Source organism: Hemiscyllium ocellatum, chromosome 7 (assembly GCF_020745735.1).
Source record: "Hemiscyllium ocellatum isolate sHemOce1 chromosome 7, sHemOce1.pat.X.cur, whole genome shotgun sequence".
NCBI lineage: Eukaryota > Metazoa > Chordata > Chondrichthyes > Orectolobiformes > Hemiscylliidae > Hemiscyllium > Hemiscyllium ocellatum.
The window spans coordinates 114937409-114964458 of NC_083407.1; the positions used below are offsets into that span (position 1 = coordinate 114937409).

At 39.5% G+C, this 27050-nt stretch overlaps 1 protein-coding gene across 4 annotated transcripts in view; it reads left to right on the forward strand.

Moving 5' to 3' along the window:
• pcnt (pericentrin) overlaps positions 1-23468 on the forward strand; it is a 297297-nt gene extending 273829 nt beyond the window's left edge. For all 4 annotated transcript variants that reach the window (XM_060827697.1, XM_060827700.1, XM_060827698.1 and 1 more), the window contains 7 exons: positions 7109-7208; positions 7447-7623; positions 9524-9756; positions 11839-11927; positions 21394-21544; positions 22226-22344; positions 22941-23468. In XM_060827697.1, the coding sequence (XP_060683680.1) occupies positions 7109-7208; positions 7447-7623; positions 9524-9756; positions 11839-11927; positions 21394-21544; positions 22226-22344; positions 22941-22984 (913 nt within the window). In that variant the 3' untranslated portion in view covers positions 22985-23468. The remainder of the gene's footprint in view (positions 1-7108; positions 7209-7446; positions 7624-9523; positions 9757-11838; positions 11928-21393; positions 21545-22225; positions 22345-22940) is intronic.
• The last annotated feature ends 3582 nt before the right edge of the window (positions 23469-27050 follow it).

Here is a 27050-nt window from a genome sequence, read left to right on the forward strand (position 1 = left end):
ATTTTAAATGGTGAAATGTGAAATGTTGAGCTAAATTTGCCAAGTTTTTCCCAGAAAATCATGACTGCTAATCTGCTGTGTATGAAATAAATCTCATTTTCGTACCTGTGTTTTTCCTATTCCTGCAACTTAGTTTGATTCGAATATTTAATCTCAAAAGAAGCAATGATGCCTTTAACAATCACCCTGAGTTGCATTGTTCTATTCTCCAACATTTTACTCCTTAAAATAATCTTTACCTCCGTTCTCTCTCTGTGATTATTTTAAATTGTCATTAAACCCTAAGTCTGCAAATGTCTTTGCCAGCCAGCAAACACCAAACTACACTAGTCCCACTTACTTGCACTTCATCCAAAGCCTACAATGCTCTGACATTTTAAGTATTTATCCAAATGCTTCTTAAATGTGTAAGTGTATTTGCGTCCACCTTCTTCTCAGGCAGCAAATGCCACCTCTCTGAGGGTGAAAATATGTTTATTCAGATGTCCTCTTAAACCATTTTCTCCTCACCTTAAAACTCGACCTCCTGTCACTGGTAAGATTTTATCCAGTATTATGGATGAAATTGCAAAGTACTTGGAGCTGCATGGTAAAATATGGCTGAGTTGGCATGGCTCATTACAGCGTGGTATGTCTGCCAAATCTGTTTAAATCCTTTGTCTAACTCCTCGAAGAGAGCTTGTCAACATTATATGTTCAAATTTCCAGAAGGCCTTTGACAAAATGCCTCACAGATGGCTAAACAAGATACAAGCCCATGCTGTTAGGGACAAAGTAGTGACATGGATCGAAGATTGGCCTACTGGCAAAAATCAGAGAGCAAGGATAAAGGGCTCTGTTCAAGAAGGTAGTCAGTAACTAGTGGAGTTTCGCAGTGGTCCATGTTGGTACACAACTATTCATTGTATATTATACATTAATTGTCTGACCAAAGGAACAGAGAGTATTGCTGCTAACTTTGCAGTAAAGTAGGCAGAGGGGTAGGTAGTGTTGAGGAAGTGGGGAGGCAGGGAACGTGTGGTAAAGTGGGGTTAGGTGAAGACCGGTAGAGGGTACGACCCTGGGGAAAAAAACTCATGATTTTATAAACCTCTATAAGGTCATCCCTCAGCCTCCAGTTCTCCAGGGACAACGGCCCCTCCCTATAAGCTCAAACCCTCCAACCCTGGCAACATCCTTGTAAATATTTTCTGAACCCTTTTCAAGTTTCACAATGTCTTCCTATAACAGGGCAACCAGAATTTCATACAATATTCCAAAAGTGGCCTAGCCACTGTTCCGTACAGCCACAGCATGGCCTCCTCTTTTACTCAATGCACTGAACAGTAAAAGCAAGCATACCAAACACTTCAGTATCCTATCTGTCTGCGACTCCACCTTCAAGGAACTATGTACCTGCACTCCAAGGCCTCTTTGTTCAGCAATGCTCCCCAGGACCTTACCATTTAGTGTAAAAGTCCTTATAGAGATAAATTTGAACTGGCAGTTTTCTTTTTATTTAGAGTTGCTGGCTCAGTCAATAATTATTCCTTACTTAGCTTTGAGAAGGTAATAGTGAGCCACCATTTGAACCGGTATAGTTTTTGGGATGTAGAGACACTCACAATGCTGTTAGGAGAGACTTCCAGGGTTTTGACCTAATGATAGTGAAGGAATGGCACTGTAGTTCCAAATCAGGATGGTGTGTGATTTGGATTGGAACTTGCAAGCGATGGTATTCCCCTGCATTTGCTGCCCTTGCCCTTCTTGGTTTGGATTTTTCCTCCAAGGTAGAATCAGTACTCTTTCAACACAAACAGAAATGTTGGAAAAACTCAGCAGTGCTGTACAGAGAAAGCAGAGTTAACATTTCTGATCCAGTGACCTTTCTAGAGTGCTCCTGCATGTTGAACAGCATCAGGAGGTGAAAAATTTGACATTTCGGGTGTAACCCTTCCTCAGGACTGGGGGTGGGTGTACAGGGAGCTGCAGATAAAGGGGTGGTGGGGAAAGTGTGGTAAGGTGGGGATAGGTGAAGACCGGTAGAGGGTACGACCTGGTTGGTCAATTGGAAGAATGAATCTGGTCGGTGGCAGGGAGGGGGAGGGGCTAGGAAGGGAGTCCGGAAATAGGAAGGGAGGTTATTTGAAATTGGAGAACTCCGTGTTGAGTCCTCAGGGCTGTAGGCTGCCTAGGTTATAGATGAGGTGTTGTTCCTCCAATTTGCAGTGTGGTTCATTGTAGCAATGGAGGAGGCCAAGGATGGTCATGTCAGAAAGGGCGTGGGAAGGGGAATTAAAATGGGCGGTGACTGGGAGGTCTGGTTGGAACCTGTGGGCCCGGCTACAATGCTCAGTGAACCGTTCCCTAAGTTTACGTTTGATCTCTCCAATGTAGAGTTGACCACACCGGGAGCACCTGATGTAGTAAACTAGGTTGGAGGAGAGGCAGGTGAACCTCTGTCTCACCTAGAAAGACTGTTTGGGGCCCGGGATGGAGGTGAGGGGATGGTGTACTGGCAGGTTTTGCATGTTTTCCAGTTGCAGGGGAAGATACCTGGGGGTTTGTTGGGGAGCATGGGTCAAGCCAAGGACTGTTGAAGGGAACAGTCCTTGCAGAAGACAGATGGGAGGGGCGGGGAAGAAGTTCTTGGTGGTGGGGCCCAGTTGGAGTTAAGAAACAACACCTCATTTTCAACCTGGGCACCCTACAGCCCAGAGGACTCAATACTGAGTTCTCCAATTTCAAATAACCTCCCTTCCCATCCCCAACTCCCTTCCCAGCCCTTCCGCCTCCCTGCTCACTGACACCCAGTTTGAGCTTCCTCAGGGACACTTAGCTCCTGACCGCATTACAGCCTTGGTTCAAACATGGACAAAAGACCTGAATTTCAGAGATGAGAGGAACTACTCTAGATATCAAGTTTAAGTGAATTTGGCACCAAGGTACTCTATCAAAACCAGAATCAATGAGAATTGGGGAATAATTCTCTATTTGTTGGAGTCTTACCTGGTGCAAAGGAAATCATTGTGGCTGTTGGAGATCAGTTATCTCAGCACTAGGACATCTATACAGGAGTTCCTCAGCCTAACCATTTTCAGCTGCTTCATTAATGACCTTCCTTCTTTTATAAGGCCAGAAGTAAAGATGTTTGTTGATGATTCCACAAAGTTCATCCCATTTGTAATACCTCGGATATTGAAGCATTCCATTCCTATTTGAAGCAAGAACTGTACAGTATAGAGGTTTGGGCTAACAAGTGGCAAATAGCATTTCTGCCACCTAATCCCAGGCATCAACCATCTTCAGCAAGAATCTAACCATTGCCCTTTACTTTCAAAGATATCGCCATCACTGAAACCCCCACTATCAACATCGTGGGCATTGACATTGACCAACTGAGCTAGTCATATAAATATGGGGTACAACCGGTCAGAGGCTAGAAATATTGGAGTAACTAATTCACCTGACTCCCCAAAGCCTGTCCACCATCTCCAAGACACAAGCCAGGAACATGATGGAATATTCTCCATTTACCTGGGTGAATGCAGCTCCAACAATAGTCCAGAAGCTTGGCACCATCAGTACAAAACAGTCTGTTTCATTGGCATCACATCCATAAACATTCAGTCCCTCTACCACTGACGCTCAGCAGCAGTGTGTACAATCTACAAGATGCAATGCAGAAATTCACCGAAGCTTCTCATTCAGCACCTTCCAAACCCATGACCACTAACATCATAGAGTCACTAATATCTACAGCACAGAAAAAAACTCTTTGGCTTGTCATATTCCTGCTGGTCAAAAACAACTGACTAACTTTTCTAACCCCATTTTCCAGCACGTGATCCATAGTCTTGTATGCCTTGACATTGTAAGTGTTCATCTAAATACTACTTAAATGTAATTAGGGTTTCTGCCTCGACCACCCTTACAGGCAGAGGGTTCCAGATTCTCACCACCTTTGGGTGAAGGAGGTTTTCTTCACATCTCCTCTTAACCTTCTGCCCCTTCCTTTAAAACTACACTTTGGTCATTGAACCCTCCATCAAGGATAAAGATTTCTTCCTGTCTACCTATCTATCCCCTTAATTTCATTCATGTTCCTTCTCAAACTTCTCTTAGGAAAACAACCCCAGACTGTCCAATCTCTCTTCATAACTGTTACCAGGCAACATCCCAGTAAATCTCCTCTGCACCCTCACCAGTGCTCTTATAACGTGAATTCAACAATGCTATCAAGCAAGACCTGCTCTGCAATAACGTGCTCACTGACACCCAGTTTGAACTTCCTCAAGGCCACTTAGCTCCTGACCTCAGTACAGCCTTGGTTCAAACATGGACAAAAGAGCTGAATTTCAGAGATGAATGGCTACTTTTAACATCAAGACCTCATTTAAATGAATTTGGTGTCAAGGTATTCTATCAAAACTAGAGTGCGAGAATTGGGGAATAATTCTCTACTCGTTGGAGTCATACCTGGCACATACCTCCTATAATATGGATTCCAATATTGCACACAATACTCTAGCTGTGACCTAACTAGCAATTTATGCAGTTTCAGCATAACCTCTCTGCTTTTAAACTCTATATCTTGGCCAGATATAAAGTATCCCACATGCCTTCTTAACCAATTTGTCCTCATACCTGAAGGGACTGTCTAGTGTACATGCACACCAAAATCTCTCTGATCCTGTGCACATTTCAGGGTCTTATTGTTCATCATGTATTCCTTTGCCTTGTTTGTCTTGCTATTTATCCTTCTTTCTCACTGTTTATCATCCCACCAATTTTTGCCTTATCTGTGATCTTACTGATTAACCTTCTAGACAGGAAACTTGGTTTGATTGTTAAATATAGAGGGCAAATCACATTGTTCTATCAAGATAGTGATGCAGGATATTTACATGCAGGGAGAATGATAGCTGTCTCTAAGTCCACAATGAGAACACCCAAAGTTTCTAAAGAGCCAGAACGATGTTAATTTGATATTGATATCAAGTTAATGAGAGTTGTGCAGGAATCTGTGTAATGTTCTATCCTGCCATCCAACGGTGTACAACTTTGTGCTTTTTTTTTACAGTTTGATGCTATTTACAACTTTTCTCACCACAGGGTGGTGAATCTCCCCCATGGAATTCTGTGTATTTTGAAAAGCTCCTAAAAAGTCTGCCATTTCGTCTTCAATGACATTTCCCCTAAATAATTTGCCAGTTCACTTTAGCCAGCTCCATTTTCATTCCCTCATAATTGCCCTTATTTAACTTTAAAATGCTAGTATTGGACTTTTCTCTCAAACTAAATGTAAAATTCAAACATATCATGATCTCATCTATCTAGTGTTGTGTGACAGAGACAAATCAGCATTTCTACCTTTGTATTTGCCTCTGTATTAAAATTAAAACTTTCGAAACCCCTCAAGATTGACCCTGGTGGTTCCTACCCAGATGTTTGAATAACCAGTCCCAGATTCTGTGAATATTCAATTCCAGACACCAATTTGTATATTAAACAAAAGACTTAGCAATTTATGAATAATGTAGTAACTTCTGTAAAGCAAAATTAAACAACAAAGTCATCTAATTAGTCTGTACTATAAACTTAAAACCCTTTGTTTTCAGCCCCATTCACACAAAAAACAGACAAACCGTATCAAGGTGAAAGGATAAATAAAAGAAAATAACAAAACTCTCCAGATTACTTAAATGGTTTCACAATTCATTGTTCCACAGGTACAGATGGCTTCTTGGCTGTTTTTTTTCCCCTGAAGATGTCAGTCATGGTCACCTTTTCAGATGATCTCAGATAAAAAACAATAATACTTAGAAGATTGTTTCCTATTTTTGGAAATTCCAAGAGCTGCTCATGGGAGGTTAGATTTTTTTTTAGATTTAGATTTTAGATTAGGTTAGATTTTATTGTCACACACACCCGAGTAAAGTGAAAAGTGTACATCTTGCAGGGAGTTTACAAATATTCATACTGTAGTACCAACAGCCAGATTCCTTTTGACAAAAATATAGTTCAAAACCCAATTTAAAATGTGACCACTCTCTGGCAGACTCCTTCCACAAGGTCCCATGTGCCATATGCTTGAGCATAAGGTCTTTTCCACACTGGAACCAATTCTCAGGTACCAACCTTGTTATTAGACAACTTTTGCTGTTTAAACATAATCCTCTGCTCTGGTAACAAACCATCTGCAGAATCTTTTGGTTAGGAACCAACCTGCAATTAACTTCCAGGCCTGGCCTCACAAATAAATAAAAGCTTGTTTGGTCTGTTTTCCTTTTAACATGAGCGGTTAACCACAATCCAAATGTCATCTTTAATTCTCCATTCCCAATTCACAGCTGCAAACCAAAATTGATAAAAGAATCATGTAAAAGTCATAAAAAATCTGTGAGGTCCCTAACACAGGGTTTAGAAGGATATGGACCAAGTGTTGGCAAATGGGGCTAGATTAGGTTAGGATATCTGGTCAGCATGGATAAGTTGGACCAAAGGGTCTATTTCTCTGCTGTACATCTCTATGACTCTATAATACAATATAAATAATGGTATCTCATTATACAATACAAGATGTATTATAGCATCCCACTAAAAACTATCCCTAAAATATTTTAGGGACTCTCATCTGGGCTAACTTTACCCAATGTTTGGAGTCTATATGTGGACTAAAATACCCATGATCATTATCTTAGCTTTCTGACAAGCTCCTTCTATGTCTTTTGTGCTGTGTTTATTTGCTATCAAAATTATAGTGGAAAAAGTTTCAGTAATTAATCAGTTTTCAGGCAATTTTGCAAAAGCCTACCTGCATTTGAAAATCTCTCTTAAAGAGGTACCAGTTTTTTTTTCTTGTTTTACCTGTTTCCTTTTCATTCTCACTTTTCTCCCTTTCTTTTCCTTCCTTCTCTGGTTTTATCGAACTGTGAATGATTTACCAGTAATTTACCAATGGTCTGTTCTTTGGGAACGGGTTAAATGGAGAAGTACGTCACGTGTCGTAAGTTGGAGAAAAGGCAACTCGTGGTTTTTAGAATAAAATGAGTCTTCGTTTATAAAATGTAAGCATTTATTTGAAGGCACGGCAATGAAAGAATGTTAACTCCATTTCTCTTCCTAGGGGGCAGGATGGACTTATCAAACCTGAAGATATAAGAGACCTCTTACAGACTTTGATTGAATCAAACTATGAATCACAGCAATTCCTTTCTAGCATGCAGGTAAGTGAAATAACAACATCCAAAGTTGGGTGGATGAGCACCATATGGATGTCTCTGATCTCTGTCTGTCAATGCAAAGCAGAATTGAGTCACTAGCTGCAAATCAGACCCAATTACTTTTTGACAAAGTATCATTTAAAACGCTTTCCCTGAAGGGTGGAAATTGCAGCATAATTCATTTCAGAACAATCACTTTCCTGCTTTGTCTTTAACATTATTATGTGATCTTGTATTCCAGGAGAAACCAATTGAACACCCAGATGTAGTTCTACATATTGAAAGGGCAAATTGGATGAAGGAAAGAAACCGGTTACAGAATTGCTTGAAAGACGCTGAATCAGAATTAGCTAGAGTAATGGCAGAGATTGAAAATCGACCTCTGCGGCAGGATCTTTTGGACCCCTCCAGCATGAAGGTGAGCACTGTGAAAATTTGACTTGCACCTCTGTAAAGCATCCAATGTTATATTTTGGAAAATCTAAGGTAGAAACATATTCATATCACTTGTTACAGTTCTAACTTGTATGGTGAAATTCAAGTTATCAGTCTCTTTACTTGAAGAAAATTGCTTTTTTGCCGGTTCTAGTTCCAAAGGATTTGTTAATAAACCCAAACTTGCCTTTTCTATGGGCAGAGGCTGAGCACTATAATTCCTGGCATGTGCTCAATAGTCCTGACACATATACAAAGTAGGATGGGCAACACTTGCCAACTCTGCCATTCCTAATGCAGAGATTGGCAGAAGTTGGTCATCCTTAGAGTAGTGTAACGATATGGTAATGGTGGCTTGAAAACAGATCAAGGAAGCCATGGCAGCAGGAATTGGCAAGAGTAGCCACTTGATGGTGCCCCATAAGTGGGCAAGGGATTCAACCCTGAATAATACCTGCTATAGCGCTGTCTGGACAATTGGGACTCATGGAAGCTCTAGAGAATATTTAAGTGCTTGAGTTAAGCTTTGGAAGTATCTCTGAGAGCTATGCTGAGCAGTTGGAGCCTGTGATTCGATGCTGGAGTGCAGTCTCTGGAATCCAGTGGAATGCAATCACAGTAGAAGCAATTAAACTACCAGGATATGAGCTGTCATTGAATGGCATCCAAGGTGATGTTGAACTTAGACATTTGAGAGGGAAGAGTTAAAATCCCTTGTAAAAGGAGACAATGTTTTAATGAGAACTGAAAGAACTGGATGCTGGAAACTAGAATCAAAGACAGAAGTTGCTGGAAAATTTCAGCAGATCTGTCAGCAACTGTGAAGAGAAATGGGAGTTAACATTTTGGGTCCAGTGATCCTTGCTCAGGATTGTTTGTTTTAAACCTTGAAGTTTTATTCTCTGAGTGAGTACCTGGGATCTTAAATTTATTGTCATTTATTGTCCACTCAACGTTTCTGCACTGCAACTTGCTTATGTCTTCTTCATAACATACTTTCCTACCCTACTTTAATGTCACCTGTGAATTTTGCTACCAAGCCTTCACTCCTCATGTCAACAACATTTATATTTGGAAAAGGCTAAGGCCCCAATGTAGACGCCAGTGGGACTTCTATTCATCACATCCGTGGGCGGCACGGTGGCTTGAGTGGGCGGCACGGTGGCACAGTGGTTAGCACTGCTGCCTCACAGCGCCTGTAGACCCGGGTTCAATTCCCGACTCAGGCGACTGATTGTGTGGAGTTTGCACGTTCTCCCCGTGTCTGCGTGGGTTTCCTCCGGGTGCTCCGGTTTCCTCCCACAGTCCAAAGATGTGCGGGTCAGGTGAATTGGCCGTGCTAAATTGCCCGTAGTGTTAGGTAAGGGGTAAATGTAGGGGTATGGGTGGGTTGCGCTTCGGCGGGTCGGTGTGGACTTGTTGGGCCGAAGGGCCTGTTTCCACACTGTAAGTCTAATCTAATCTAAATTTTGTTTTCTTTAAACAAAACAAAGTTACTGGTCCCTTGCCAGACTGGAACTTAAATTTGGTAGTCTCATCATGATTTCTAAACAGTAATAAAGTCATATTGTAGAGAAAATTTGTTTTGTTCCGTTCTCAGTGGATTGAACAGAGCATTTATTGCACACAGTCACATGATTTGTCCCAATAATAACTATCTATATGCTGCTCACTTCAACACTGTTGTCAGCTGACTTTAACATTTCAATCATTAGTCCTCACTTAGAATTATAGTGTTAGTTACCTGAGCCACTGAGTTGAGAAGCTGTTCCTGACTGGTCCTTTTTTAATATAGAAATGCATTTTCTTAATTTTTGTAAGTTCAACTTTGCATTGTGCAACTACCAGTTCTCTCTACTAAATTTTGTTACTTGTTACTGCAGATGCAACGGCTTTATGGCAAATACCTCCGAGCTGAAAGCTTCAGGAAGGCATTGGTATATCAGAAGAAATACCTGTTGCTGCTTCTCGGGGGATTCCAGGAATGTGAACAGGCAACCCTATGTCTAATAGCCCGTATGGGAGTGTACCCTTCTCCCACAGACATTCACGTGCCCACCTGGCGTCCATTAACAAAGTTCCGCTCAGCAGTTAGAGTGGTCATTGCAATATCCAGGTATGAGTTCATTCAAATTGATGATAAAGTTATTTTCATTTTGGCTGCAGGCATTTGCTTTCAAATTTCCCCAACTTCTATGTTGCTTCCATGCCTACTAAACTGCTGACCATTAAATTAATCCTTCCCAACATTTTGAAGAGCAAATTATTTACAATAAGTCAATTTTAAAACTACTGACATCACCTGTGCTCAAAAAAAAATTTACCCTGAAAACCTTGTCTTTGTCCTTGAAAACCACTGCTCCATCTCTAAAGGTTTAATTGTTTTTTTTAATGAATTAGGCTGAGACTTCCTGCAACTCCTCGTATGAATCCCTCAAATAACTTTTTCATTCCTACCTGACTACCCAAATTAGAGTCACAGCAAAATCCACTGTGATTGTTAGCATGGTATGTTATCCCTCCTTGATTCTAAACAGTTACTTATAGCTGATTTCACTATCCTCCTTCAGTGTACCTTTGATGTTGCCCGACTCAGTGGAACTGCCCTTGCTTTGCATGATTATTTGATCATGAATCGGGCAGATCCAACAATGGCTTCCATTCCTGCTCTGCATTTGTAACTTCTGGAGTTCCACATTACCTGCCTTTGGCCTCCTCTTCTGCATTTAACATGCTGACATAAAGTTAGTTTTCACATGTACAAGATTTACAGTAAACTCTCCCTCCCCACCTCTGCTCTTGCATTACACTGAATATTGCCAGACTACTTGTCTGAAATCCAATCCTGAATAAATTGCATTTATGTCCAACCACAATCTCCATACATGTAGTTATACATGCCATTTCTTTACCTGATCACCACTCCATGGCAACCAATAATTCCAGCACATTATTCAACTCAGAATCCGACTTTCAGTGTCACAATGACCTAGTTGTAGATCACTTCTTTCTCCTCCTTTCCTTAACCCACCTACTGTTGAAATACTTCAGTCTTAAAGCTTCATTCTATCCCACATCAAGCCTGATGCATCCGTTTTCATTGTTGAAGACAACATCAAAATATTTGTCTTCATTCCCTTTACCTCAGATTTAAAATTCTGCAAACTTCGGCAGCTAAATGACATACCCCATTCTGAAACTTGCATATTTCCTATGCCAGTATCATGTAAATCCCGGTTTCTTTTGTAGTATTATTTGAGGATTATGCCCTGCATCACCATGACTCCATGCTTTGTAATTACCTCCCTAAATCTTTGTGCCCTTCTGTTTCACTCACTTCACTTATTGCTGTCCTTTAAAATCAATTTTATAACAATTATTTTGATTTCTAAATATTCCCTTATTTAAATATTTTCCATTTTTTTTATTACACCTACGTGATGCACCTTAGGATAGCTTTCACCATGAAAGGTCCACACAAATAAAAGCTTTCCTTCATTGTGAAAGCACTTTAATATCTTAATACAGCTGAGTGAAATTGGAAATTTTGAGATTATTCTAAGTTTCAAGATTCAGTGTGTCCAGAGGCAAGACGGTGGCTCAGTGTTTAGCACTGCTGCCTCACAGCACCAGTGATCTGGGTTCAATTCCAGTCTTGGGCAACTGTCTGTGTGGAGTTTGCACATTGTCTGCGTGAGTTTCCTCCAGGTGTTCTGGTTGACTCCCACAGTCAAAAGTGTGCAGGTTAGGTGAATTGGTGATACTAAATTGCCCATAGTGTTCAGGGGTGTGTCGGTTAGGTGCATTAGTTATGGGAAATGTAGAGTAGCAGGGTAGTGGAATAGGCCTTGCTGGGATACTCTTCAGAAGGTCGGTGTGGACTTGTTGGGCCAAATGGCCCCTGTTTCCACACTGTGGCGATTCTATGATTTTGTCATTTTTACTATGGTGACAGATATATTCTTCACTGTTGTTTTCCTAGGTTATTTACTTGTCCTTTGGTGCTTGGGCATAGTTTGAGTATTTCCCTGGCTGTTGAGGCAAAAATCACTCACTAGTCAAGAATGGTTGAGTAAGAAAGTAGCAACTCGATGCCTTTTCCATAGTCTGGGTTTTATGAACAAGCAAATGTTAATGTTTGTATGTGAGATTTGATGTAACTTGGTTCAATGTTTTTATATTCCACTTTGCACATCAGGCTGAAATTTCTTGTGAAGAAATGGCAGAAAGCGACAAGGAAAGGTCTGTACCCTGCACCCACAGCAAATAATGTTGGAGGTGGCCAAGGTATGTTTTCTTCAAACTGTGAGACCTAATGATGTTTGGGTGGGTGAAGTCTCATCCTATGTGTTTTTAATGTATATTTTTGTACATATTAGGCGGAACTTAATTTTCACAATATAATTTAATAAAGGTAAGGAATAAGAAAACTGTTTAAAGGCAAAATACTGCAGATGTTGATCAGATCTGGCAGCATCTGTGAAAGGAAACAGAGTTGACATTTTGAGTCTCGTATGACTTCTTCATAACCCTGTTTACCTAATATATTTGCCTTTTACCATACAAGGTGATATTTTATCAAGTTTCCATTTATTTGAGAAGTGAAATATTTTGCACAAAGTCCAAAAGGGGAAAGAGTTCATCCCATAATATTCATTTTTTTCACTGCACTTCCAGCCATTTACTAATACTGATTTATGTGTTACTTTCAATACAGTATAGTTTCATAGTGACAAATGGTTCATGTGGCATATATTTGAGTGCCTGTGTTTATTATGTAGGTAAAATAATTTCTCCACAAGGTAAATCTATAAGGCTGCATGTCAGCTTAGCATCAAGTGTAACTAAGAAAAGGAAAGCATTCAATGCACTGTGCCTCTGCTGGTTCCTTGAAAGAGCTAGCCAATTAAACGCGCAGTCATGTTCTTTCAATAGAGTCCTGCAAGCTTTCCACTTCGTGTTTGGGGAACTGGGGTTCACGTGAATAGGAACTTACCAGACATTCTGAGAGAACACTCAGCAAACCATATAAGATTTCTAGGTTCATGAATAACTGGTGTTGAGTACGATAAGCAACACAGTTATGCTAAAGCTTCGTAAAGCTCTGGTTAGACCACGACTAGAGTATTATGCCCATTTTTGGCCATTATACATTGGGAAAGACATGAGTGCTCTTTAAAAAGTTGCAGATTTACCAGAATGATTCCAAGCATAAGGGAGTTTAGTTGCAAGGTTCTTTGCACATTGAAGAATGTGGAGTGATAGAGCAATGGAGATTGAAAAGAGATTTGATGGAGACCTACAATATTAGGATTTGTGGAACCTACTAGGGCTAGGGAATACAGACTTGAGCTCCAATGCACAGATTTTCTGGAGCTAGGAAAGAAATTAAAAAGAAGGACCTCGTCTGTGGATTACTTCCAGTGCTGTGTGAGACTAAAAGCATGCTGCAGAATAGACAGTTTCAGATTCATGGGATATTGGAACTAGTTTTGGAGCAGGGGACATCTACCAAAAGCTTGAAGATTGGGAACAGTTTAGAATCCAGCATAGGATAATAAAGAAACAGATGATAAAGAAGGAGAAAAGAGAATATTGATGCAATCTAGTGAAAAACAAAGATGGATATTGTAAAGGCATGTAGAAAGAAAAGATTAGTGAGGTCAAATGCAAGCTCATTACAGGTGGATACAGCAGATTTTACAGTGGAAGATTACATTTAAAAAAAAAACTCCCAGAAACACTGAATAACCATGGGACTTGCGAAACTGAAGAAACTAGTAATAATAAAAAGGTCATATTGCAAAGTTTGCTGGATGGAAGAATTTTTTTTTAATCCTGTAATCCTTTGTGGGCGGCACAGTGGTGAGCACTGCTGTCTCACAGCGCCTGAGACCCGGGTTCAATTCCCGACTCAGGCGACTGATTGTGTGGAGTTTGCACGTTCTCCCCGTGTCTGCGTGGGTTTCCTCCGGGTACTCCGGTTTCCTCCCACAGTCCAAAGATGTGCGGGTCAGGTGAATTGGCCATGCTAAATTGCCCGTAGTGTTAGGTAAGGGGTAAATGTAGGGGTATGGGTGGGTTGCGCTTCGGCGGGTCGATGTGGACTTGTTGGGCCGAAGGGCCTGTTTCCACACTAAGTAATCTAATCTAAATCAGATGAGCTTCATCCCAGAGTATTGAAGGTGGTAACTATAGAGATAGTGAATGTATGGTATTTACCTTTCATAATTCTACAGAATCTGTAAAGGTTCTGCAGTGTAGATAAAGGAGAACCAGTGAATGTGACATATTTTTGATTTTCAGAAGATTTTCAATGAGATCCTCCAAGGGAGTTCAGCAAAACAATATCATAGAGCACATGGGATTAGAGATAATACACTACAATGGATTGAAAATTAGTTAACTGGCAGAAAGCAGACAGTAGGAATAAACAGATCATTCTCAGGATGGAAGGTTGATACCACTAGGGTACTGCAAAGATCAGTGATAGAGCCACAATTGTTCACAATCTGCTTTAGATCTGGGTACCGGTTATAATATTGCCAAATCTGTTCTTGACACAAAACTAATTGGGAATGCAAGGTATGAGGAAGGTCCAACAAGACTGCATGCAGATTGGTGAATGGGCCAGAACATGGCAGATGCAAAGTCATGTGAATAACTGTTACATTACTCACTTTGGAAGGAAAAATAGAAGGACAGAGTTTTTCTGAAATGCTAGAGGTCGCAAAATGTTGACGTCCAAAAGGACACAAGTGTCACAGAGTCATACAGCACAGAAACGGACCCTTCAATCCAAACACTCCAAGCTGACCCAAACTTAAAAAAAAGTCCCACCTGCCTGCACTTGGCCCATATCCTTCCAGACATTTCTTACTCACGTAATTATCCAAATGTCTCTTAAACATAGTAACTGTACACACATTCACCACTTCCTCTGGAAGTTGATTCCACTTATGAACCACTATGTGTAAAAAAAAAAAGTTGTCCCTCATGTCTCTCTCAAATTTTTTTCTCTTCTCACATTAAAAATATGCCCTCTAGTCTTGAAATACCCAACCCTAGGGAAAATCCACCTGCCATGCACCTGATCTATACCGCTCATGATTTTATATACCTCTTTAAGGTCACCCTTCAACCTTGTACACTCCAGTGAAAAAAGTCTCTGCCTGTCCAGCCTCTGCTTATAACCCAAATCGTCATTCCTGTCAGCATCCTGGTAAATATTTTCTGAAATACTAACCTGCAGGTGAAGCAAGCAGTTAGCAAGGCAAATGGTCTGTCGGCCTTTAATGTACTTTCCCAATCTAGTATAGTTAACTTGCTGGTCATACCTTCATAGTTAACGTTGAGAGTTTACAATCCCAATTTCAGAATGAATTTATCATATTTAGACATAATGTGAAATTCCGAATTATGCCTTATATTTCACAAAAGCTCTTGTAGTGTAGGCATATTTATTAACTGTTTCTTAACAATTATTAGAAGTAGAAATAGTAGAGCAGTCATGGAAACATAGCCTGCTCTGCTATCCCATATGATCATAGCTGATCATTGGTTCAATATCCTAATCCCACCCTCCTTCCATATTCCTCGATCCTTTTAGCCACAAGAGTTATATCTACCACCACCTTGAAAAAATACAATGTTTTGGCTTCAAACACTTTCTGTGGTGGTGAATTCCACAAGGTGTCCAGTCCTTAATGAAGAAATTTCACCTCATCTCAGTCCTAAAAGGTTACCTGTTATCTTTAAATTATGACCCCTTGCTCTGGACTAAGCCATCATCCTTACTGCATGTAACCTGTCTAGTCCTGTTGGAATTGTATAGTTTTTTGAGATTCCCCTGCATTCTTCTCAGCTCCAGTACTTACGATCCTAACCAATCTCTCCCCATACGTCAGTCCTGCCATCCCAGGAATCAATTTGGTAAACCTTTGCTGCATTCCCTCTGTAGCAACAACATCCTTCCTCAGATAAGAAGTCCTAAACTGCACACACTATTTTGGGTGTGGCCTAACCAATGCACTGTACAATTGCATCAAGACATCCTTGTTCCTGTACTCAAATACTCTTACTATGAAGGCCATAATGCGGTTCAGCTTCTTAATTGCTTGCTGCACCTGTGTGCATACAGCAACTGGTACATGAGGACACAGGTCTCGTTGGACATATCTTTCACTTAATTTAAAGCCATTCAGATAATAATCTGCCTTCCTATTTTTGCTACCAAAGTGGATAACTTCACATTTATCCACATTATCCTGCATCTTGCCAGAATTCTTCTTCAGCATGTGAGAGTAGTGAAGGAGTTGATTCTGAGAACAGATTCCTGAATTTTAATAAAGGAAACTACAATTGTATGAGGCATGAGTTGGCAATGATGGATTGGGAAATGTTACTGAAAGGAATAATAATGGCAAACATCAAAGAGCAACTGGGTAAAACACAAAAAAAAATGGATTCTTGTCTGAGGCAAGAGTAAAAGGAGAACAGTGCCCAAACCATGGCTAATGAAGGAAGAAAAAGAAGGAAATTAGATGCAAAAAAGAAGCATACAAATTGGCAAGAAAAATCGGTAGACTTGAGGATTTGGAGCAATTTCGAAGCCAGCAAAAGAGGACCAAGGGATTTATTAAGAACGGGAAAATAGAGTATGAGGGTAAGTGGAGAACGTAGAAACTTTCACAATCAGTTCTTATGGTTACATAAAAGGAAAAAATAGATGGAATCTAATGTAAGTCCCTTATGGTCAGAAATGGGCAATTTATAATCGGGAACAAAAAATTAGCTGATTAACTAAATTAATCCTTTGCTTTTACCTTCACAAAGGTGGACACACGTAACATCCGATGAAGAATACAGAGTTTAGTGAGAGGGAGGAACAGAAGGAAATCTATATTAATAGAGAAATTAATTTAGAGAAATTGATAGGAATGAAGACATAAATCCCCAGTGCCTAATAATGTATCTCGCAGAATATTTATGGATGTGGCCCTAGAAATTGCATATGCATTGGTGGTCATCTTCCGAGATTCTTTAGATTCTGGAACCGTTCCTCCATATCTTAGGTTGAGTAATGTAATCCACTCCTTAAAAATGAAGATAGCGAGAAAATAGAATAATAGGCCAGTGAGTCAGTAATGGGGAAGATGCTAGCATATAATAAAGGATTTCAAAATAGGAAAATAGTAGTAGAATAAGACACAATATGGATTAACAAAAGGGAAATCATGCTTGAGGAATCTACTGGAATTTTTCAAGATGTGGTTCGCTGAGATTTTCAGAAGGCTTTTGACAAACTCCCACATAGGAGATTAATGTGTAAAATGAAAGCACATTGGGTTGGGTGGAGTATATTGAGCTGCGTAGAAAATTGCTTAGCAAACAGGAAACAAAGAGTCAGAATAAATAAGACAGGGCCTGTAGTTGGGAAATAGAGTTTGGATTGGAGACCAAAACTAGTGGCTTCAGACTTTCTAATATTTAATTGGAGAAAATTTCTGCTCATTAACAATGGTTGTCTGATCATCATTTCAGTAATTCAGCAACAGTAAATGAATTACATGTGACATAAGGTTGAGCTGTTCAGTGGAATATTTAAGTTGGTAATTCAGATAGCCAAATAATTTTAGCAAAACACAGGATAACAAAATGGGTTCTGTTAATTTGGAGACATACTTGGTGAATACTTTAATATTGTTGCACTGTGAGTATGACAGTTATCATCTTGTGATCCTTTGTCGTCTTATCTTCCTCATGCAATGAAGATTTTAAGTAACTTTAAAGTACTTTAAACCACATGTATGTTGTATAAATGATACTCCCTCTTCCCCTGTATCGCTCATTCACACTGCCTCCTGCTTATTTTTCAAGTACATTACTGACCATTCAGCTTCCGTCACTTTAGAACTCACTTTCAGCAGGGTAAAGTCTGAGGTCTTGTTGTCACCCAGGAGTTTTACAACAGTTCCATCTTCTATCTAAGTTCCTAAATAAATTCTCATAAGCTGACTTGATTATAACAACTGCTTCCAGGGAAATGGTTAATGAACTTGAGGCTGGTGCCCTCTGATCCAGTCGGATTGAAAGTTCGAAAGGCATTCAGAAATGCTGAAATCCTTTGAGCTTGGAGAATTTTTGTCACTGAAATCCAGACTTTTGATATTTATTTGTTTGGAAATCTGGAGTGAGATTTCAATTCAGAAGATTTCCGTTCACTCCACATTATACTTTTGAAATGTTGTAGGTGTGGCTTCACACACATCTGTAATTGATCTGTTGGTCGCTAATGTTAGCAAGTTTGATCCAGGAAAAGACCTGTATTTAGATAGCTATGGAAAAAAAAGTCAGCTGTCAGCAGAACATGCTGCATTCCATTCAATCTAACCATGAGGTTCTCCTCTCTGAATATGACTAAGTTATTTACCAAAGCTTGTTACCAAGCTTGGTAACTTAGAATAATTTGGAATTCTAAAGTTGGAAATAAAGCACTGTGGTCCTCTTTTGCTCAGATCACAGGCTTAACATATTTCGAACATAATCAATGGTGAGAAACAAATCGGTGACCCCTCTCTTCCCACTGTCACCTCCAAGTATTTAAATTTAATACCACTTACTCCAAACTTCACTTTTTTTTTAAGATTGACTTAAAGGTTGATTTTAAAGGATTGGATAATTCTGCTGACTGAAAAACTCTCCACATAACAGCATAATGCACAAGAAATTAAAAAGGGATATTCACACCTACCATTCCTTAAAATCACGGCTAATCTGCCCTAAACTTTAACTCCTGTTTAGTCCCTGTTCCTCATAGCCCTGAACTCCTCTATTTCAAAAAATCTATTTAGCTCCTACTACTTTGTGACCTACCCTCCACTACTCTCTGTGGTGAAGAATTCCATTCACAACCCTCTGGGAGAAGAAGATCCTTGATATTTCACTTTTAAATGTGTTCCCTTGTTCTATAACTGTGTGCCCTATTTCAAGATGTCCTCCACTACTGGAAAGACCATCATAACCTGTGCCCTGTCAAACCCTTCAAAATACCATATAAGATCACTCCCTCATTCTTCAAAAATTGAATGAATGAAGTCTCAACCTGTTTAGCTGTTCTTGGTCATTCACCCTCTTCAAACACAGGAATCAACCTAGTGATTCTCTTTTGAATTGCCTGCATTGCTAATTTTTTATCCTGTACTTAAGAAAATCTGTACACACTATTCTTCCGTTTTTAAACTCCAATTGTGTAGCAATAAAGGCCAGAATTCCATTTGTATTAATTATTTACTGCACCTACATGCTAACCTTTCATGTTCATGCACAAGAACACCTGAACCCCTCTGTGCTGTGCTTTTCTTGGAATCTATCTCTATTTAAATACTCTGCCTTTTGATTCTCTGACCAAACTTCTCACTTTTTCTGTATTAAACCCCATCTACCAAATTTTTGCTCATTCACTCAATCTATCTGTAACCCCTTACAGACTCATTATGCCTCATCACAACATGCCTTCCAACTTATTTTTGTATTGTCTGCTAATTTGAATACATTACACTGTCCCCTCTTCCAAGTCATTAATATAAATAGGAAAGAATTGAGGCCCCAGGATTGATGTTCGTGGCAATCCACTAGTCATGTCTTTCCAATTTAAAAAGACCTATTAGTCTTGACTCTTAATCTTCTGCATGTTGATTTCTGTACTTACAATACCATGAGCTTCTAGTAACTTTTTATGCGGCACCTTATCTAATGTCTTCTGGGAATCCAAGTCTGACTGTTTCTTTTTATCAACTGTGCTTGTTTTCTCCTCAAAGAACTTGAGCAAATTTGTGAAACGTGATTTCCCATTTGAAAAAAAAACATGTTCACTCTCTGATTACATGAAGCGTTTCTAAATGTCTTGCTTTTTCTTCCTCAATACTGGAACCTAGCATCTTCCCAATAATTGATTATATGCTAATTGGTCTGTAGTTTCCTGCTTTCTGTTTCTTTCCATTCTTGAGCAGTGGCAATTTTCCAATCTGCTGGAACCTCCCAGAATCCACTGAGTTTTAGAATATTTCAAACAATATTCAACACTTCCTTTAAAACCTCTGGGTGCAGGCCATCACCTTAACTGCCTTCAGTCCATTAGTTAGTCAAAATATTTTCCAAGCCCTCAAGTTTCATTTGGCTACAGATAGAATTTTAAAAACACAATGAAATGTTGCTTGTATTAGAATAAATCAAAGCACGTTGCTTTGATTGAAGAGAAGCCAGCCAAACTCATCCAACATACTGGACTGCTTTTAGTCTTCACAACACAAATACTAGGTAGGGCCAGCTGTAAACCCTGAAACTGGTAAACAACTGCAGAGAGAATCTGTTGTCACTAACTGAAAGGAAAATACAGCAACAGTTATGCATTATTTAGTCAGCTCCATGGCCACAATGTTATCTAATTTGACAAGTGTGGAGGACACCTCGTTAAGACTACTACACTCAACAACTGGGCCTTGGTGAATGCTGTTGTAAACATCAGTAGTGTATTTTCTCTTCAGCTTAAATTTAAGAACTGCTTTTTAAAAAGTTTATTTTCCCTGGATGAACTTCACCGCCCTGGCATGAGGAATATTTTAAGTTAAAGAAAGAGCAATTTGCCTACTCAATGCAAAAAGATATGCACTGAGCTGTTGCAAGCATCTGATTGGATAACAGAAAGTGCAGATTGTTTTATGTCTGCAGTTGCACTTCAAATTGTTGTAATTAAGGTTTAAAATACATGATCATTTGGGAATTTGAGTCCTAAAGTGGGTAACAGATGTATATTTTTAAGTTTGATTTAAATTTCTATATTGTGTGTTTATTAAGAAGGGGAAACTATTGTTGTAGTTCCATTTTAAATTTGTGGTGCAATGATAGCTGGAATTTGTTGATGTGTGCATTTTAGTCAGAGTTTACAGTGTTGGAGTACAGCTTGAGGTGAACAGTTTTTTTAGTGCGTTAAAAACATGGTTAGAACGGAGGATAAAATTAGCTATTCCCAGCAACAAGGTGCCCATTGACACGGGGGTGTGGGTGGGGGGGACAAAGAAGGAAACAACTTCATTTTAGAAAGGCAATGCGTGCAAGTTCAATCAGAGGTTCAGTCTCCAGAAATGTCAAAGATGGAGAAAGATTCCCGAGTCGCTTAGAAGAAGATGATGAGTGCCAGACTGTGGCAAACTCAGGTATTCGCTTTGGAAGCGCTCAGGAGTTAATGAGCAGAAAGGTTCAGAAAACAGTTGATACTGTATCAGTCGAACAAGGAACTCTGAAGTCGAGGATGACCTTGATGTTTGAGTATCTGTAAGGTGGTTGTTGAATTCCGAGTTGAATCTTTATTTGATGTTGTAGTAAACTATTTCAAATGGTTCTTGTACAGGATAAGTTGTATATTGCTTTTGCATGAAATAAGCTTTGATATTCTTTTGTTAAAAATACATTGGCACCCTCTTGTGAGTATGTTAAGTGACTGACCTCTGTTGTAAATAAATTGCAAAGAATCTGAGGTCTGACTTGCCCAGTGTTATTATCAGCTGGGATTATAACGCTAATTTAAAAAGTGAGTGGGCATACAGTAAATGATGTTGTGTCACTGATTGGAAAAACATATTTATAGAGTACTATCCAGAGCAAGTTAATCACAGGGAGAATGCTTTTCTGTGGATCATGTTTTTATAGAAGCAAGTGAACTGTGAATGTCATAAATATTTGTTTCTGTTTCTAGCTCAGACAGTTAAGACAGAACTATTTCGCCAACAGCAGCCAGCATTGACTCACATCATGAATTCACCACCAACCAGAGACAGTGTATCCAACCGACGACTTAATGCTTCAAGTCAACAATTGCCAAAGTCCCCATATCGATCACAAATCAGGTGAGCCACCAAACTATACCTGCATATCTTGGATGCATGATTACAATCTGAAAACAATTCTAACATGCTCTATAAACTTGAATCTGAGGTTTTTAGCCTTGTTATCTCATGGTAGATACACTCAAATGTCTCATATTACCAGTCATAACTTCATTTGAGATCAGAATTATGATGGTTGGGAGCTTAATGGCTACACCTCCAAAAATTCTGGTTTCCCACTGTTTAGGGAATACTACAATTTGACTGTCTTGGGTCCAAATTGGATGGCCTCTGTTTCCCAAATTGAAATCTGTTACAGTTTGATCTGTCCACCCATTATTGTATTTTCAGAACAGTAATTAGTTTCACTCTGAGGATTATAATTGCAGTCTAGACTACTTTATGCAGGCTCATTGTAGCCCGTACCACCCATCACACTCATAACCAGCATCAGTGCACAACTTCACTCTCATGGTAACAAAAATAACAATTACTGGAAAAGTTCTGCAGGTCTGGCAGCATCTGTGGAGAGAAATTAGAGGTAACAATCCAAAATGTCAACTATTTCTCTCCACAGATGCTGCCAGACCTGCTGAGCTTTTCCAGCAATTTCTATTTTTGTTTCTAATTTCTAGCTTCTGCAGTCCTTTCAGTTTTTATTCTGGCTGATGGTGACACCTACACATCTTTTATAAATGTCAGGTCTCATTTCTCTCCTGGAGGAGGGCCCGACCAGTCGAGCCACTCGAGCAGTCAAGACCCTGAACGCTCGCTCACTGAATATATCCAGAGACTCGAAGCGATCCAGCAGCGGCTTGGAGGTACACAACCACTTTACTGTCAATACTCTATCTGCTCAGTCACAACAGCCTGAATCACTCGGTGTGTGAGATTTGCTTTTACAGTTTGATTTGTCTTCTCCCCTCCCCTTGTCAAGGTGGCCATTCTTCAAGAAGTTGAGTGTTGTTGGCATTCACCATGACGGGTCTCATAGCTGAGCCCAATTCTACAATTATCCAGCACCTTTATGTATGTTTTCACTGATAGCAATCTAAGACAGGAATGCTGACCTTTTTGTATTCCCTTGCCCACACTCCCAAATTGCCCTGTCAGTTAATGCATTTTAATGTGTACAGGATGTAATTTCAGAAATTACAGGTCATGCAGAACTTGCTGTGGGGAAGATAGTGTTAAATTTCAAGTAACAGACTGGTTTAGTAGGAAGGTATAGTCGACGAAATTTAATGCAGTGAGGTGCAATGATGCATTTTGCAAGGAAGACTGTTGAAGGGATATATATTTGTAATATTTTATCCTATCAATATTATTTTATTTTAAAATGTATTTGTCCCTTTTTTTGTATTTGCCACTTGTGACCTTTCACAATATTCTTTAACCATTGCTCTGTCTTTTCTAGGAACATCTCCTGGAACAGCTCGACGCAGAAGTAGCCTGAAATAAGGTGGACCTAGAATGAATACAAGACCGCAAAATTCCTGCTTTCTATCTAAACATATGTTTAAAGAAGTGTGTATGTATATTGATCAGTGTTGCAATCCAGGGGTAATTATATGTTTAGGACAGCATCTGCACACTGCTTAAAGCACAGGAGAATCTTGTATTTAAAATAAACAGATGTTCTCTGTAGTGTTCACTAATACATGGGATATTTCTGTGTCACCCGAAACTGGAACATTCATTATTCAATCAGGCTGGGTGAGTTTTAGATTCACCATGGGATGTGTGTGCACATAACTTAGATTGTCTTTAGAAGAATGAGAGTCGATTATCTAGATTTTTATTTTAGTCCATCTCCTCCAGAATTGTCAGGCCAGAACCTGTGTAATAGTGTTTACATCTATATGTATCACAAAATTTTAAAGAGGTTATTTTTGTAAATGTTGGCTTTTGTTCTTTGCAGAAAATAAATAAACTTTACAAAATGTGCTGTGAAAATGTGGTCGTATGTACACAATTGTACAGTTGCTTACTCAAATACCCTTTCTACCAGGGGAGTCATTTACTTTCCCACCTTCTGGAATTCTTTTCCAAAAACATTTCAACTCCCTACTCCACCCCTGTTCTTCTCTGTTTATCTCTCTGGAGCCAAAGTTCCAGTTTAGAGCTTTTCCAGATGAAAGGTTATCGAGATGAGGCCTTAAGGCCCTCAATAACTAGTTATTATGGCTTTAGTTTTGTTCCGATCAACCTGGGAACATAGCTGCCTATCCTGAGCTTGAAATGAATTGATAGCCAGTCCTGAGTCTCCCTGGCTGCTGCACTGATGTTATGCTATAGAATTCTGCACACATGAGAATAGGAGCTCGAATAGGTCGATGGGTACTTCCAAGCTGCTCCACCATTCAGTAAAATCATGGACAATTTTCTGCCTAAACTCTCTTTCTGCATTGTCACCATTATTGTTTGGTACCACAGAACTTCAATTTTGCTGAAGTATGCTCTACACAAATTAATACCCAGGTCCCTGTCTTTTCAGATAGAAAGAGTATGTACATGCACTACATGAGTTTCAAGTCAACAAAATAGGTAGCAGCAATTTTCTGGTTTATTTCTCAGGGCAGGATTTTGACCAATCAATCACTATGCTTTGTTTAGGATGGAAACAAAGCTTGACAATTAACTGTCATAATTTACTGTTGCGTTCTCCATGTTAATGCTATCAATCAGAACCCATATACATACCATATAGTAGGAATGTTGTTTCCTTTTTTTAAAAAACATTTCTTGCAATATTACTGATGAGTGTTGGATGAAAAGCATTCACAAAATGCCTTTTTCTCATAAGTAAAATCAATAAAAATCTATCCGTTCCTGCCTTGAATTTACTCAACAACTGTACATCAGCAGCTGAGGTAGGGAACTCCCAAAGATTCACAACCCTTTGAAGAAATCTCACCTCTGATTCCATTTGGCCAATTGGCAAGTGATGAGAAACTCTAGACCTATATTGAAGATCCTTCAGACAAAAATTTCTACTCTTGCCAAACAGTAGTCATGTTGTATCCACTTACCCAACCACCCATATCTCTGTGTACACAGTATTTTTGAATCATTTAACTATTCATTTTTCATCAAGTTTGTATAATGAGTGAACTTATATGCTCTACACTCTACATGCTATAAAAGTGTAGATTTTATAAACAGCTAAGATCCGAGCATTGATCCTGGAGCAGTCTACTAGTTACAGGCTGCCAAATTGAAAATCTTTAATCTTACTCCATGAAGTAATCTTCAATCTGTTAATTTTAAGCTCAATACCTTCAGTCCTAATTTTGTAAACTAATTACTTAGTTGTACAGGGCAGGAATTTTGCTGAAGAGAAGTATTTTCCTAATGTTTTCATCACTTACTCATCAGGAGAAATGCAAGAATGCCAAATTTCAAATCACAATTTATGCAGTAGAGTGAAAAACCTGCTAATTGAACAGAGACCAATACAGTATGGGAATAGACATTTTAGCCCTGCAAGCCTGTTCTGAAACCTTTTGTTCTTCAGTAGTAAAACTGTCTTCACTTGTTGGATCCATATTCCTCTATTCCCTTCTTATTCATGTATTTGTCCAACAATTGAATGTTGCTACTGTGCCTGCTTCCACCACCATCACCTCTGGCAATGTATTTCAGGCCGTTACCACTCTATGTGTGAAAAACTTGCCTCATGTATCTCTCTTTAAACCATGTCCCTACCCCACCCCTTGAACCTGTGTCCTCTAGAGATTGACTCCTCCTCCCCGGAAACAACCCTCAAATTTTCCACTTTATGCATGCCATTCACAGTCTTTTAAACTCCTATCAGGTTACCCCTTTACCTTCTGTATTCTAGTTCATGCGACCCAATCTATCCAACCTTTATTCATAGCTAAAATCCCCCATACCAGGCAATATCCTGGTAAGTATTTTCTGTACCCTCTCCAAAGCATTCCTTCTGGTAGTGTGGTGACCAGAACTGTATGCAATGTTCCAAGTGTATCCTAACCAAAGTTCTGTAAAGCTGCAGCTATTGTAATATTCAATGCCTGCATGCCATATTTGTACTACTTTACCTCCACTGTCACCTTCAGTGATCTGTGGACCTGCACATGTGGATCCCTCTGCATATCAATACTCCTAAGGGCTCTGCCATTCACTCTATAATTTCCACCTGTACTTGACCTTCCAAAGTAAATCACCTCATGTTTGTCCAGATTAAACTTTGTCTACTATTTTTCTGCTCATGTCTCTCAACTGATCTATATCCTGCTGTATCCTTTGACAACCTTCCACACCATTTCCAACTCCATGAATCTGTGCATTGTCTGCAAGCATACTAAGTAGACCAGCTATGTTTTCCTTCAAATCATTTATGTAGACCATGAACAGCAGAGGTCCCAGCACTGATCCCTGTAGAACACCACTAGTCACAACCCTCCATTCCTAAAAGCATTCTAAGGCAGTTTTGTATCCATCTTGCCAGCTCACCCATGATACTATATGACTTCACCATTTGTACCAGTCTGTCATGAGGGACCTTGTCAAAGGCTTTAATGAAGTCCATGTTAACAACATCAATTATTTTTCCCTCAATCACCTTCATCACCTTAAAAAAAACTCGGATCAAGTTAGTCAGGCACAACCTCCCCCACACAGAACTATTTGTATTGTTAATAAATACATTTGCTTCTAAATGCTTATAGATCTTCTCCCTGAGATTCTTTCCAACAAATTTCCCTATCACCTTGACGCTCACAGAACCATAATTTCCTGGATTATCGCTGCTACCCTTCTAAAACAATGGGACAACATTGGCTATTCTCCAATCCTTGGGACCTCACCTGTGGACAAAGATGTCTGTCAATTCTCCAGTAATGTGTTCTCTTGCCTTCCTCAGTATTCTGGGATCGATCCCATTTGGACCTGGGGGTTTATCTACCTTAATACTTTTTTAAGACGCACAACACCTTCAACTTGGCCTGGAAGTTCAACGCTCCATTCCCTGGGATCATCCTCTACCAATTCCTTTTCTTTGGTGAATATCGATACAAAATATTCATTTAGGACCTCACTTATCTCTTCTGGCTCCACAAATAGATTCCCTCCTCTGTTCTTGAGTGGGCTGACTGTTTCCCTAGTTACCCTCTTGCTTTTCACATGTGTATAAAAAGCCCTAGGATTCTACTTAATCCCCTTTGCTAGTGAAGTTTCGTGACGTCTTCTCACTCTTCTAATTCCTAGTGAAAGGGTGTGTACATGCACTACATGAGTTTCAGGTCAACAAAATAGGTAGCAATTTCCTGGTTTATTTCTCAGGGCAGGATCTTGACCAGTCAATCACTATGCTTTGTTTAAGATGGAAACAATGCTTGAGAATTAACTGTCATAATTTACTGTTGCATTCTCCATGTTAATGCTATCAATCAGAACCCACATACCTACCATAACCTTCCTTGTTTAAGTTCTTTCCAACTTTCCTTATCTACTTAAAGGGCTTCATCATTTCCCATCCTCCTCGACCTTACATATTTTGTTT